At 38.3% G+C, this 16,067-nt stretch overlaps 1 protein-coding gene across 4 annotated transcripts in view; it reads right to left on the reverse strand.

Moving 5' to 3' along the window:
* BMPR2 (bone morphogenetic protein receptor type 2) overlaps positions 1-16,067 on the reverse strand; it is a 111,135-nt gene that overhangs the window by 40,538 nt on the left and 54,530 nt on the right. For all 4 annotated transcript variants that reach the window (XM_063340933.1, XM_063340931.1, XM_063340935.1 and 1 more), the window contains exons 2-3: positions 13,623-13,796; positions 11,720-11,899 (exon numbers count right to left, since the gene is read on the reverse strand). In XM_063340933.1, coding sequence (XP_063197003.1) covers positions 11,720-11,899; positions 13,623-13,796 — 354 coding nt within the window. The remainder of the gene's footprint in view (positions 1-11,719; positions 11,900-13,622; positions 13,797-16,067) is intronic.

Consider the following 16,067-nt stretch of genomic DNA (forward strand, 5'->3'; position numbering starts at 1 on the left):
TGTATTCCTTGATACAGACATCCAGCTTCTGAACAGATTGGTAGACAGCTCTGAACCATCACTCAAAGATAAATGGAAATATTTTGATTTGTCACAAGAAAAAAAAATAAAAAATATCACTTTCATTGCCACAGCTCCAACACTCTCATTTTCTGTCCAAGTGTTAAAAAAGTGAGATGTGCTTTAATACAGGATGCAAGGATACCTTACCTTTGCTCAAAGTATATATAGTTTTGAAGTCAATATGAATGTCTGGAAGAAGGTATTTTTTGCTAGTCTAAGAAAATATTTACAGGCCTGCAAGCAGTTTCTAAATAAGCCTCATGCCGCCAGCCTAAAAGCAAGGCAAAAATCCAGGCTAAAGCCAAAAGCTATCTAATGTCATCCGCAGATACTTCAGAAACTTTCAGGAAATAATTGGCCTAACGCCAAGAAACATATATGCAATATTTTGTAGGCTCAAACTTTAAAATAAATGCATAAAACTAGTGCTGACACACTGAATCCACCTAACTGAAACCTTCAAAGGAATTTAAAAGAACAGGATAAAAAAATCCTATTCAGTCTCAATGCAACTTGGTATCAAATGCCTGAGAAAAAGAAATCCTTCCTCAGACCTCTTCGAAAACGTCAAATCTCTCCTCCTACTCCAAAACAAGAAAAAAAAAGCTAAGGCACAAGAAAAAAGGCTAAGACAATAGCTTCACACTTCCCTCTTTCAGTATCTTTCCTTGCCCTTAGAGATAGACTTTCCAACTTCTCCCCTTTACACATAACTGTATAGCAAATGTTCTTCCATGAATCAATTTTGTATAGAAGTATACTATACAAATTAACTGAAATAAGGTAAAACTCACATAAGTGAGATTTTAAGACTAATGAATACATCAATTTCTTTCAAATTATCAAACGTTACAGAATAAATATCTCAGTATCTCAAAATAAAACACTGATAATCAAAACAGACTTCTGAAAAAGAAATGTATAGACCGTCTACATAAATCTGATGACGTTCAGTATTTAGAAAGATCCATACCTATTCTGATATTGAAAGCATATAAGCTAAAAAAAAAAAAAATATTCTGCAGATTTCTAACAGCTGGCATTAAAAGTCAGATTTCCCGTCACAAATTCAGTCCAAATGAGAGCTGCAACAAGGGAAAGTCTGTGTCACACACAAAAATAGACACAACACTCTGTCTCCAAACGCCAGTGCTTAGGTATTAGTGGCCCTAGCAACACAGCACCATTCATTTGATTTATTAAATAAGAAACAGTGAAAATAATAATAATGAATGGTTTACATCAACAACAGCTATTTCAATACATAAGGAAGGAACATTCTCAAACCCATCATGGAAAGAGAACAAAACTGCAATGTGACCGGGAAGAGTAACACCACAAAAACTTCACGCTAAAATGAAAAGACATGACAAAAGACTCAGTACAGGTATACAGAAGCAGTTATGGATTGAGGAACTCCACTCCTCATATTTCACATAAGTCTCCTTATAACATTTTCAGGAATTCCCCTCACCCTAATCCGCCACAACAGTAGGCTTTCTTGGTTATATTCGCAACACAAATGTAAATAGACTTTTGGTATCAACTTGAATCTCTGTTTGCTTGAAGGCCTTTCAATAATACAATTATATTAATGGGAATCTTCATCTAATGGGAGTTATTTGGTCTTGAAAGTGACAGCTTTGAAAAAAAACTGCAATTGGTGTATAACCAGAAGTACCATGACCAGGAGCACGCTGACACGACGCTTTCCTGTCTGCCTTGGTTCCCCTGGATGCTCTATGAACTCTCTTTTTCAAGCACACGGTTTCTGTGAAAGCCAAAAGATCGCCTCAGATCTCTGTGACTTCAAAATAGCCCCACCAGCTCAGTTCTGCAGAAATAATGGAGACATCTATAGCCAGGATGACATGTCAGGAGCTAGATGCCCGGTTATGAAACTTCACATTTAGAATTACAGAATTAGTCACAGGTTCATAATTCAAACACCTGAGGCACTTACCCAAATTTGCCATTCACTTTATTAATAAAAAGAACCTAAGCCTTTCTTTGTAAGGTAAACAAATTTAAAACCCTGATCCCCAGTACCCATCCACACACAGAGATTTTGTCACATACAGTGGAGGGAAAGAGATAAACTACAGCTTATATCAAGTATGGCTCCTAACCTTTTTTATACTCCAAATAGAAGATGCACCAGCAGCACACTTGTGAAAGCAATAAGAAGAAATCAAATCACATAAAGAACAATCATTTAGTGCATCTGTACAAAGATAAGCACAGACAGTCCTGAGTACAGGCTTCGACTGCAGCGTCTGCAAGCCAGACCTGACCCAGCAACCGGGATGGCTGACATAATTCTGTCTGTTTTAAACACTTTCTCTTAAAGTAATTCAAGTGTTCTTAGAAACAACTCATCACACTGTTAAAAATCAAGCGCTTTATTTACCTACAGCTCCTAGGATTGTGCCAGATTGAAATATCATTAGTGTTTTACCTCCAGATAATGTCCTCTCTGAAGATGAGCTGTATGCTATGTTATAGAGGAGCCAGAAATCAATGTTAAGTAACATACTGGATTTTCAGGATCACAATATTTTCCAGATAAAGAAAAAAGTTTTGCTGAAAAAGGCTCAAAAAGGAACAGTGATTAATGTCCAACTCTGAAGAGCCAACATCTTTTAATTGCCTGTCTGGACCTTCACGCTCCTCTGAGGAGGCTGAGTTCCATTGCACTGAGCGGTGGATGCAATTCGGGCAGGACTGCAAAGCAGCCGGGCTAACAGGGGGATAGTCTAAGCGTATGTCAGATGCCAACAACCTAAAGCTTTCTTTCTAACTTGTACCACCTCCAAAATCGAGGGGGTAAAATGTATTGGACAAAACCATGACATAGGATCAGGTTCTTGTCAGCAAGCTTAGTACACAGGACAGAATCAAGTGAGGCTTATTGAAAACATCTAATTAAGGAGCAAGAAAAAGACATGAAAGGTTTCCCATGATCTAAACACCATTCTGCACAGGTGAGCTTAATAGTACTGAACAGCCAATAACAGACCCAATATTGATAAGCGATCTTCTGTTTTGTGCTTAACAGTTCCAGTCCCAAGTCTGCCTCTTGCTACAGCAGTAGTCTGCAGATGAAGACCTTTCTCACCATCACTGTACTGGGAACAGACAGAACTGGTGATGGGGTGGGGGTGGGAATTTATTAGTAGTAGCTAGCAGCACCCAGCAGTGCTTTATAACTGAACTTTGCAGAGTTCTTCTTCCTTTTAATCTGAGCTCCATTCATTTCAACGTTGTTAAAGAAAAGAAGAGCAGAGCCATGCTAAAAATCAAGCATGAGGAATGCAACTAGGGTAACACCGCAGGAGAAAGAGGATTACGAGGAGCAGCGTTCTCAGCAAGCCTAGCAGCTCCAGCCTGCCCAGGGAGACAGAGCTGTAGCGTTTTGAAGCTGATGTCCTCTGTCAGGGGCTGCAGCAGTGGAGGAGCCCATGCACAGCCATTTCTGCCACTCCTGCTCACTGCAAGAGCCTTTAGCGTGACAAGACGGGGAGAGGGGGATATCAACAAAGCCAACCTGAAAACAAATGTTGTTTGAAAAAGCACAGGGACGTAGACAAGTAGAACATTCCCAAAACATAAATGGTGCTTTAATTTTGCTTGGCAATAACTACCACATACAGTATCTTGGCTAATTCAGCCAGTATACTAAACCACAGTACACTAAACCACATGTCCTGGTTTGAGGTAAAACAGAACCAATTTTCTTTACAGTAATTTGACTTTTCAGTTAAGCCTCTGAAGGACAAATGCTTCCATGGTAGTGTAGTCTTCACTCACTCTGAAGTGTTAAGATTTACAGCACCCAGTCTTAAAATTTTTGGAGTGGGTGGAATAGTTATTAGAAGCCTATTACTACTACTACTACTATATCAGAAAGCCTGTCAACCCAGAATGTCCCCCAAAAGTGTACTGATATGTCAATCTGCCTTCCAGATAGTTCCCACCTATTTCTCGAATTATCTGGGTTGCTAAATAGCAGTGTAGGATGTGTTTAGAATAATGTTGATATTGTATAAATTGCTTACATGTATTACATTGCATATTGCAGCATCTGAATAAAGACATCAATAGTATAGCATCCTTGTCTGTTCTCTGTTTTGCCCTGAGATGAAACAAAACAATTCCTTTTCTACTACCTTTTTCATTTACAGTCCAGTTTCCCACTAATGCATTCTGAAAGAGTCCCATTCTTATGAGCCTTATCTACTTTTGCCTTGTGTCTATAAGGCGTTCACAATAAAGCCCCAATTCACATTGTCACAACAGATATCTGCTAATTATGACACTGAATTTATTATACAACAATATGAAAGCCAGACAATACTCAGCATTCCCAATAAATGGAAAAAAATATATTTACTATATTTGTATTACCCAAAGATATTTGCAGATCTTTAAACTCTTAGAAGTGCATAAAACATACTAATTATAAGCAACTAATTTCCAGCAGAGATACAATTAGTGCCTCAAGAACTGCAGGATATAAGAACTATGAATTACCTATTTAGATGCTAGCTGGTTTAAAAAGTATGTTTTCACTATTACTGAAGGTGGCAAAAATCATGGATATTTCAGAAAATGGATGTTTCCTTTCTTCATTCTACACCTTAAACTCAAATAAAGTATTTGCTGTGTAGTACTAAAAATATGCAAGACACTTCAAAGATGACAAAGATGCAGATTAGACAATTATATCAAACGAATAACCTAGACGTTATGTTCACATCTACCTGAAGAACTGAGATCTCTAAGGACTCGAAAGTAAAATATTTTTAGACCTCTAAACCAAAGTGCAGTTACAGCTCTAGCACTTCACAAACACAGTACTGCAATGTCAAGATAAAGATAAAATCCCACCTTGCATCCAAAAAGCTCTTTTTAAGATTCCAAAAGACTTTTTAAAAGAACTTTCCAAAGTTTCTTGTTCTCAGACCTCCAGTCATACCACAGTATTAATTCCTGCCGGCAGAGCTTTGCAGTTTCCTTGTACAGTTCTCCTATCAAGTGCGCTCCAAACAGCAGTTTCACAAAGCGATAGGGAATGTAGTCATAAAAAACCCAAGGGGTTTTCTTGGTAAAAATATTATTTGAAATGTTTCTCCTTTTTCAAATAAACATGTTTGTCCTTCTTTCATTTAACACAGTTTTTAGCATTTTGTGGGTTTGGTGCATAACAGAAATTTTAAAACATTTCCAAAACATTTCAATCTCAGGACAAGTAAAACACTCCAACTTCATCTTCCTGATTAAACGTTTCTGTGAGAGTAAGAATTTACATGTACAGTTTCCTGTCTAAGTAGGCTTTGCCTTCACAGCTAACATTTCATATTCAGACTCCAACTGCACATCAAAGCTTTACTTTTAAATTCAGTAAAGATGCAAGTTTAATATCAGGAGACTATGATGCCTTAGAAGTTAAAACATTAAGTGCTGCTACCAACAATCTTTAAGAGATTCTGCTTTTGATATACCCAATTCTAATGAGAATCACTGAACTAAAGTTACCCAACAAGCATTACCAGTTATCTTGGGTGACTTGCAAAACCCTCCACTGACTCTACAGAAACTAAGGCTTTCACTTGAATTTCTGGATAACCTTCTATACTAATTGCTTTAATACTTTGCTCCCTGCAACAACTTTCACTTCTACTTTTTATCCCCCAACATTAATCTACAATACTATCACCTTTCCCTCAGTTGCAACAACACAAGAAATAGCCTTAATTAGCACACGTTTCCAAAATGTTATCACTATTTGTAGCAATGTGCACCCTGTGTCACAACCCCCTCTGCACTTAATTCATTTCCTGTAACTAAATAAACAACTAAAAATAAATACAAGAATTTCTTTTAAACGTGCATTAAACTTCAGACAGAAAGGCAACTGAAGGTTCAAAAAAACATACGTACTCGTCAATCCAGAATTTTCTGGATTCTGGAAAAATCCAGACTATTTCCTCATTAGGTCAATATCTTAAAGAATTATTCCCAAGAAAAAAAACACTTTTTGTTTTTCCCCTCTACTAGCTGCTCCACATATAAACTTTTTTAGCAGAGATACATATTTAGAAATCTGCATGCGCATTCATCCGTATCTCCTGTAGCAATTCAGCATCTTCATTTTCTACAGTGCCCTAAAATAACTTCCTGAGAGGCACAGTATCATCCTCTTGCACCAAACACTTAGCTGTCTCAAAGTAAACTTTATTTTTTTAAGAGATATTAGGGCCCTTAATTACTGTCTTACTATTTTCTCCCCTGCCTTATACTATAGTGAAGGTACATTAACGACATATAATGCCTTATCTCTTCGCTGAAGGGAAGATGTGCCCGACTGACTCCCTTATCATTTCAAGGGTGCAAGTTCTAATCCTCATGCGGATCAGTCCCGCCTCCATCTTTCAAGACAGAAGATCTGCCACCTTGCAAATGTTTGTAATTTCCCCTTTGCTATACATCCAAATCAGCTGGATGCTATACATCCAAATGACCTAAAGCACAGGTAAGGGAAGATGCTTATTTACAGAGCGTTTCCTTAGATTAGGCAGATCAGAGGTGAAAGACCAGCTCTAACACGGGCTATGAACTCAGCTGATCAGGTACGGCAAGCCGAGCCCAGCTGAAGTAAATGCATTTCAATGATAAATTAATATCGGATGCTGCTCTCCGGAAAAAAGCAGTTCAAAATAACAACTGAGAGTGAGCAGGGTTACAACTTTCCAAAATTAGCCTGACATGATCTAATTGAACGTCAGTGAGAGTTGGATTGGGCCATGTGCCCACAACAACACGAGTCTAACTGCTGCCTCTCAAAAGCAATAGTAAAATGACAATTGTCTATTACTACTAATCTGACCCAGCCACATGCATTAATAATTACTTTTTTTTTTTTTAAGGTAGCTTTCCTCAAAATTTCCACAGAATTCTGTGAGCACTTAAAGACAGACTTTTATATCTGTATTTTATATACGTAGCAAGGCTGGCAAAGAAAGGCCAGGATGATACACTGAAAGATAAACGTCTAATAAGATAAAAACGTCTATCTGTTTTAGAATAAAGAAATACCAATTTCCTTCACTGTTTGAAGCAGTTTCTTTATATCCAAATCTCAGTGCTCTTATTTAATATACTGTTCTAAATCCTCTAAAAATTGCAGCCACCATTTGTTTCTTTGAGGAGAAAACCTACATCATTTCAACAATAACATGTACCAGTAATGCGCAACTGTTGCTGCCAGGTATTTTTTTTTTTTCATATATCATGAGAATACATCATCTGTCATACAAAAAATATACTCTTAACACTCATTTGCTGCAAGATTAATTTATTTGCAGCGCCAGGAATGCAGCCTTGAGGAAAAAAAAATAATTTCAACAAAACCATTTTCTTTCATCTTGATGTTATTTTAACGTGAATGTTTCATTACAGTAATATATCTATGACCAATGAATGAGATCATTTACCTCTTTAGCTACTTAAATTCTATTTAAATGGCCATTATGAATGATTATAGAACGAACTAATGCATTTGTCTTCAAAACAGTCTCAGAATTTAGGAAGCATTCTGTAGACATAAGAGGCAGATATTTAACAATTCTCAAACTAAACATTTGACAAAGCTGATAGAGTAAATACACATCTCAAAACATTTACCCAGGCAGCCAATGTTGGCCCTTTTTAGGTCGGGTTAATGGGTATATACACATACTGGCTGAAGGTAAGATGGTTTGGGTTTTTTTTGACAATTGTTTGTGAAAATAGAAGATGGAAGAATAATGAGTCTATCCATGAGTGATTTGGCAAAGCATAAAAAAAAGTCTATTTTTCCCCAAAAGCACAAGCTTAGGTTGAGGATGAGAGGTTGTTTTTGAACTTCTGCATTTCAGTAGCTGCAAACTCCACAGGCAAATCCTAAGGTCTGAAATAAACACCCTTCTCCAGCCTCTGCTTCTCCTGGCATCAGGGAACAGCTATCTGAATCTTTGCATTTTTAATACCTCCAGACTACGCCCCATCCTATAGCATTTGCAAAATTCTAGCTGGAGGGACTAGCAACCAACAACTACTCAAATCTGCCTGGATTATTTTTAAGATAGAAGAGAAGAATATTATGACTATTCCGCTGTACGATTGTTTTGAATTACCACCTGCAGTAAAAAGCAGTAAGGATTAAATTTAAGGCTTCAAGAACCTATTTGTCCTTAATCTTATTTCACATTTTTGTAAGTTTTGTTACAAGATAGTATGGATTTCTTACATTTATGCCCTGACCAAATATGAACTAAAAAAAAAAAAAAGTATTCCATTCTACACAGCTATGGTTGTAGGATAAACATGTTTTGACACCCTAAAAGACAACAATTACATAAAAATTGTTACATTTAAGAGAATTTCTGTATTTTACAACAATGATTTTGTTGTATCTAAGATGTACTGAGATCTTAATTAACTTACTTGTAGCCTTGAATAATTTGTAGTCTAGCTACATCTTTCAATATACCACTGTTAACTGTCCTACAAAAAATTGTAACAAAAAGATCATATAAAGTAATTTTTTAATTCCTCCATTATTTTTCTGGATGGATTTAGCTCAAGAACCTAACGATATTCTGCTGTTTCCACAGATCCTTCATATAGCTGGAAGGAAATATTTTTAAAAGAACACCTACAATTTTTCTTAATAATTAAGTTTTAAATTGACTAGGTTCATCAGTAGCGTTTTCAGGTTCTGTTAGTTTTTAAATTACAGCTGAATTTCCACTCATTATTCCAGCAACTTTTTATTTGGGGTGATTTTTCTGGAAACCAGCAGAAAAACATTTACAAATACTTAGTTAACTGTTGGCTTACCTCAACAGGCTTCACGTAATTAACCATACACTAGTCACATCTGCTTTGAAATTTACAGGACCATAAATAGAGTTCTAGGAGGCCATAGACCCTACTTTCTGTCATTCAAGAACTGTTTGATGTACAACATTTTTAATGCCTTATCAAAAACATAGATGAAATAGTGCTCTTACAGTTCACGGGCTATACGGAAAGAACCTTCTGCAGAAGATTTCCCACATGACTGTGACCTGTTCGATTTCATAATTTAAAAGGTACAGTAATATACATAGAATCATAGAATGGTTGGGGTTGGAAGGGACCTTCAAGATCATCTAGTTCCAGCCCCCCTGCCCTGGGCAGGGACACCTCCCACTAGACCAGGCTGCTCAAAGCCCCATCCAGCCTGGCCTTGAACACCCCCAGGGATGGGGCATCCACAGCTTCCCTGGGCAACCTGTTCCAGTGCCTCACCACCCTCACAGTAAAGAATTTCTTCCTAATATCTAATCTAAATCTCCCCTCTTTCAGTTTAAAACCGTCACCCCTACATAGTAACAGTCTGTGCAGCTGAGCATACTACTGTCCTTAAACCGTTCTGACAACTTTAATAGAAAGGCTGGAAGAGCGCCCAAGTAAGGTATCGAGTAGGTAATTCAAAGCTTCCCAACAGTTTCATAAAAACTGAACTTTGACAAAGCAAGAATTCTGTCCTCAATGTTGAGGTGGCAAAACTAAATCTTACAGCATCAAAGTGGATTCTAGAAGGAGTCGAGAGGGCTGGGAAAGGGACCGTGGAGATTCCAGTGCCTGGAACGGGGGTCAGTAATGTTGCAGGGTCCGTGTGCCGCAGCCTCCCTCTTTTTTCACCCTTCCAGCTTCCTCAAACGACCTCTACCTCCACAGTGCTGCGGGTGTACAGGATTTACACTGCCGGGAGCAGCCCCATCGCTGTCGGATGCAGCGGCAGAGCTTTACAAATAAAACACCAGAGTGGCAAATGAGGCCACCCTTGCTGCTGGAATGGACAATCTCCATCTCCTAACTTCATCAAAGCAGACAGACAACTGTGCTAGGCAGCAACCTACTTTGCTTATGCTTATGCCTAAAGCCAAATTTGCGTATTATGAAAATGGAAGATGACACAGTAACACAAAACAGTTTGAGTCAGTAGAAATGTATGCTGCAGCACTCAATTACTGGGTGAATTAAGGACTGTGTTACAAATTCAATTTTTTTTTTCCTCCTCACTTTGCAAGTCAAGCTAGATCTTTCAGTATTAAAAATCTCACTTAAAAAAAATATTTGAAGATCTTATCACCCAATAACTGAATTAATTCAGCTTGTAATTTCTACCCTTGGAGAAGCACGGGCACAGGCAATTTTGTAGGAACCCTGTCTTCCTATTTTGGGAGGACAGAAAGGGACAAGGAATTACTTTTACACCTTTCCCCCCCCACACCCCGTGTCAAAAGCCGCTGTACAGTACTAACTCCAGTCACATTTGGGGAGCCCCCAATCAGATGACTATTACCAGAGTCAAGTAGAGTCTGTTCAGCATTGCTCAGTGCTAAACTCAAACACTGACTCCAAATGGCGATTGTTTCCTGGTTCTACAAATAGTATTATCAGCCAAAAGGCACCACGTCTTATCAAATTTCTTTATCCATTTATATCATATGCACTTTCCCAGTAAAAATTTCCTTTTTTTTTTTAGCATGGCAAGCCCTCATTTTGACCAAAATTGCTTACAAAGCCTCCATCCTTCAGCTACTTTTGAAAGTATCAGTATCTTCACTATCTTAGAGTTTAAGTTAATTCAAATATTATCATTCCTAAACACAAACTATTCTTTTTGCATTCCATAGCTGTAAATACTATCCAATTAAATACATCTTCATTTCACAAATGAAAAAAAATAAAAATCACTTGACATTGATAAAAGACTCTTGACATACAGAAACAGTTATACCGCCATTTACATACGTGCCTCTATTCAATTTCTCTTTCACAATTCTTATTTAGAAAATGCTATCCAAATGTTTAGATTAGGCCACTAACTCAGCTTCTTTACAGGTTCTTAATTCTTAGAAACAGCATAACAGTGTGTCTGCTTCTAATATTACTTCTGTAATAGGAGGTTAAGGGGTCTGATCCCTTGATTTGCATCCATATGCTATGTTGATTTTAGAATAAATAACAGATAATCTAATCTGGAAAAAAACTACATTGCTCAAACTAGTACTCTTTGAAAGTTATGCCAAAGTTAATCTCTACCAGAGATATGCAAAAGAAAGAAGCCAGATTTCAAAGCCTCATAAGACTGTTGGAGAGAATCTCAACAGCCTGATATAAGACCAGTTCTACCGCTCAAAGCTATCTGTGAGCCATGACTGAATAGACAGGCCAGATTTGGTACCGTAATGTTAATGAATTTACTGGCCTGTTTTTAACAGAAGTCTGAATCCTTCTGAATATCCCCACAGGCTTCTGAAGTTGTGCATCCAAATACCAAAGCACCCAAGATTAGAGACCATTTTGGAAAACATAATCTGCATTCAGCAGTTGCCTATACAAACAATTCTCTTGTAAGCATTTAACTCATTCTTTGCAGAGCACTGCGAAATATATAAATGTGATAAACTTCATATGGAAAAGCTCTGTTCTGTTTGCCACTTCTTTTGCATATAAATAGAAAGGTCACAGGTTTTGCATTTTACAGTACCATGAAAGAAGGATCTTTCTCTAAATTATTTAAGCCACGAAACGACAGAGATGGAAACGTCTGACTTACTGTAAGGCGTTGTATCAGTAGGATCAGGAGGTGGAAAATTTTCTGTGAAGTTGACATTACACAAGTCCGTACTACAGCAGCAGAAGCGATATGTTCCATTCTGAATCAAGGAAGGGGTGGTTGTAACTATACACTCCTCAAAATGACACTCTTGGGGGTCTCCTATATGAGACCAGCAACCTGTAAAGAGATGAATTACAGAACTCTTTTTAAAGGAGGCATACAATAAATTGTTACGTGGACAATTAAACACACCTATAGAAATCCATATATTACATAACTAAATCTTACAGAGTGGGGTGAAAACAGCTATCATAATTTGCTTGTCTGAATCACTACCACCTTTTAAACCAAAAACTGAAGAGTTTCTTTCAGAATTTACCACAGCTGAGGAGAAGACATATGGGTAGTGATGAAGACCAACGTCAGAGGCATCCAGCTGTCAACCTCAATATGACAAAACCTGAATTCTCGAGCCTTCTAAGCAGAAGTATGCTTAGAATGCAATTCCCCATTTCTCTGATACCACAGACAATATTAGCACCCTCTGGCCCACAGTCGAGATGAAATTGTGACCTAGTCCCCTCCTTAGAGCGAGGCCACAAGACTGCATCTATAGTTTCATGCTTCTTGCATAACTTCTAAAAATTCTGTCCTTCCTCATTATCAACATCACCAGACTCTTCTACACTATCACAACTTATTTCTTGGTTAATGCAGGCTCCTCCTCCCTGCAGCAAGTGTTCCTTCCCAAGTGTGCTCAATGGCAGTTTATGCAGAAACGCCTGGAAGGGAAAGAGGCAGCGTAGGGGCAGAGGTGAGCAGCCAGACTGCTTCTTCCAGCAGATTACCAGATCAAACAACAACATTCGCGTACAACTGCACAGGATGTTTGTAAACACAAACATTTTCTTTCAGCCTTCTACTACATTAACTTGTACCCAAGTAACCCAGAGCGAAGCCACAACATGTCTCCGGCCGCTGCAAGACCCTTCACCCTTCCCTACCATCACTCTCCCTGCAGAATAGCAGCGATCGACAGTTAGTGATACGTGACAACTTTGTGCTACAGTCGCAATTTCCTTTGTAAACAAACATCCAATCAATATGAAGATACATTTTTACTTAATGAAACACTTATTTTCAAATATAACATTACATCAATACATACATTGAGATATATTCAAGGATTCCTCTGGACACCCTAAGCTACAAGCAATTTAAGCGTTTTTTCCTTCAACTGTGCATTGATCTCTTTGATCAATGATTAGGGGACTGGAGCACCTCTCTTATGAAGAAAGACTGATGAAGAAAGATTTGGGTCTCTTCAGACTGGAAAAAAGACGGCTGAGGGGGGATCTTATCAATGCTTACAAATACTTAAAGGGTGGGTGTCAGGAGGATGGGGCCAGGCTCTTTTCAGTGGTGACCAGCAACAGGACAAGAGGTAGTGAGCACAAACTTGAGCATAGGAAGTTCCACCTAAACATGAGGAGGAACTTCTTTACTTTGAGGGTGGCAGAGCACTGGAAGAGGCTGCCCAGAGAGGTGGTGGAGTCTCCGTCTCTGGAGACATTCAAAACCTGCCTGGACGTGTTCCTGTGCAACCTGCTCTGGGTGACCCTGCTCTGGCAGGGGGGTTGGACTAGATGATCTCCAGAGATCATCATTCCAACCCCTACCATTCTGTGATTCTTTAGTCTCGTTTAGACGTTATTTATTTCAAATGAACATTCTGTTCATATTTAAAATTGCTAAATGGGAAGTTTGAAATCATGCTTTTGTACAATGCACAAACAAAACGTCTAGCTTTGCAGCTGTGTATCTTCGTACCGGCCGGTTAGATCACAAAAAAGTGAAACCAGTAGCAAAACGACTGCACTTACACCAAAATGTTACATACCTTGTTTTACAAGATGTATGTCTCCTTCTCGTGTTTTTTCCCAAAGTCCATAGCAGGTACTACCTTTCATGCACAAAATGGTGCCATTCTCCTGGGAGATTCGGCTCTCACTGATTCCATGGTCCTGCTGATATGGGTCCTTAAATGCACATAGCCGCTCCTCACTCTGCGCAGCTTTAGAAAAAGAAAGGAAAAGAAATATTTTTTGTCAGTGATTTTATGCATAAAACGTTAACTTTAATAAAAGGATGATTAAGGTCTTCTGGAAACCTACATTCAAAACCATCCTGAATTATACATATCCGTTCTTCCAACAGTCAGAAATAAAAATTAGGTCTATCCCAAAGTTACTTTCATAAAGAGGGCAGAAAAAACTCAGCACACGTTTCAAAATGAACGTGCAAATGTTTGAAGTTCACAGGTGCTGAATAAAAATTACATTGCACAGTCTGCATCATTTGTCCCCAAGTGTAAGTTACACAACTGTTAGCTGGTTTCTTCAGCAACCGCATGTGTTACTTAATTGTTTCCAGATCCTAAACCAAGATGATCTTTTTCAGACTGACATCCCACCCAGTGCCTACTTAATTTAGAGGGCTTTTTGCACTCTTTCTATTGACCCATCTCTTTTTTTCTACGTTATCCAGCCATTGCACTGACATTTACTTCTTTTTGCTCAGCAACCTACAAGTTTGGGCTCTTTCACACAACTGCACCAATGACCACCAAAAGAAATACTAACAGCAGAGTAAAACCCACACGACTGACCAGCAGCTCTGGGAAAACACTGTCTGTAAAAAAGAGCAATGTTGCCTGTAAAGTCTCCCTGTGGAATGTCCAGCAGGAACATTGTAAAGCATACAAAGAGAGCACAAAAATAAATAACCATGATTGCCTGAAAAATCTTCCGAGATTTTTTAGTAAAACAAAACCAAAACCACCCACACTGATTTTTACAAGAATATTTAATCAACAAACTTTAAAAATTTAATACCTTAAGAGAATTCATATGTTTTACCCATATGATTACCGCTATTTTGTTTGTATCACCTCAATGAAAGGAATCAACCATGCTGATATGCCTCTGTTATCTTTTCTTTATGAAGAGTAAACACATTCGAACAGTAAGTTCTTCAGAAAAGCATCAAGTCCAAGATGAATAAATCCTACATTTGTAGTGACTATGATATTTAGAATATATTCATTCTTCCCTTGAATGGTTTTATAAAATGCTTGGAAAGCTAGGTGTGTAATTACAAGGCACTGAAGTATTACCCAGTCGTACACCTCAGCAAAGGTCCAATTGCAGTGAGAATTGGTACTACCTATCTCCACAGCTAGATTTTATCCAGCTCTTTAACTCCCATGGAAGCATCGGTAGCAAAAAAATGCAAGGTGGAGCAGATTGGTCTCTTGGGAAAACAGATTTTGAACTTAAAAAAAAAAATTATAGCATATGTAATTGTAAATTATTAAAGGTACTGTATATGTATAAAATATCTGCTCACCAAGGATTTATTTATTTGATCATTCTGCAGCACTGGCCCCTAAAAAGCCATGTTTCAGCAAGGCAGACTTCCTGCAAAAATGCTGTTTCGTTGTGTCACCAGCGCAGATGATTGGGTAACAGAAAGACAAACCAAGAGATTCAGATACAAGTCTCACTTACAAGGCCGTTATTGTTCATTAAGGAGTCAAAATTCTAAATTCTCTTATGCTGAAACCACCATAAATAGCTGCACCATCCAGAAAGGCAGTCTGGCAGTGATTCCCAGTTTATTCTGTGGCAGCAGTAATTAAAACAGCACAACTTAGCTTATTTTTTAGTGGTTAGTAGGGCGTGTACCCTCAGTTGAGCTGCATGTCAGCTCAGTGGTGGTAAAACTCTCAGCTGAGGAGACAGGAACTTCTTAAGCCACCATAATTCAATCACTTGCAGCTCCACGTACTCCAATAACCCGGCCGGCAGTCCATGCTACTCACCCACCTCTCCGTACTCCGGTCAGTGTACAATTAACACTTTACACCCAGAACGCCAGTTTTGAAGTGATAAATACATTTATTATAAAGCAGTGGCTTGATATTCAGAAACTCAATTGCCTAAATTTCATATAGATTTTTTTTTCCTTCTAAATGAGTAGAGTCAGTGGAGTTACCGAGGACAAAAAGGTCACACATTAACAGCTAGCATATGCTGCCTCAAGCAGTACTTGCCAGTCGCACGTAGTAGTTTTATTCTCAGGAACAGCTGAGTATGCCAGGCGTGAAGCATCTGTCCTGCATTCTCTGCTCCATGACATGGCACTGGCCAAGAAACAACGTATGAAAGGCCAGTACTCCACCGCCATGCGAGAACTGGAGCTGACTAACTTTTTGAAAATCGAAAGGAGAAAAAATTATCACAGAACTGTAATTTAAGAGAGAACAGGACAGAATCATACGGCC

This window comes from Chroicocephalus ridibundus, chromosome 7, assembly GCF_963924245.1.
Source record: "Chroicocephalus ridibundus chromosome 7, bChrRid1.1, whole genome shotgun sequence".
In the NCBI taxonomy this organism is placed as follows: domain Eukaryota; kingdom Metazoa; phylum Chordata; class Aves; order Charadriiformes; family Laridae; genus Chroicocephalus; species Chroicocephalus ridibundus.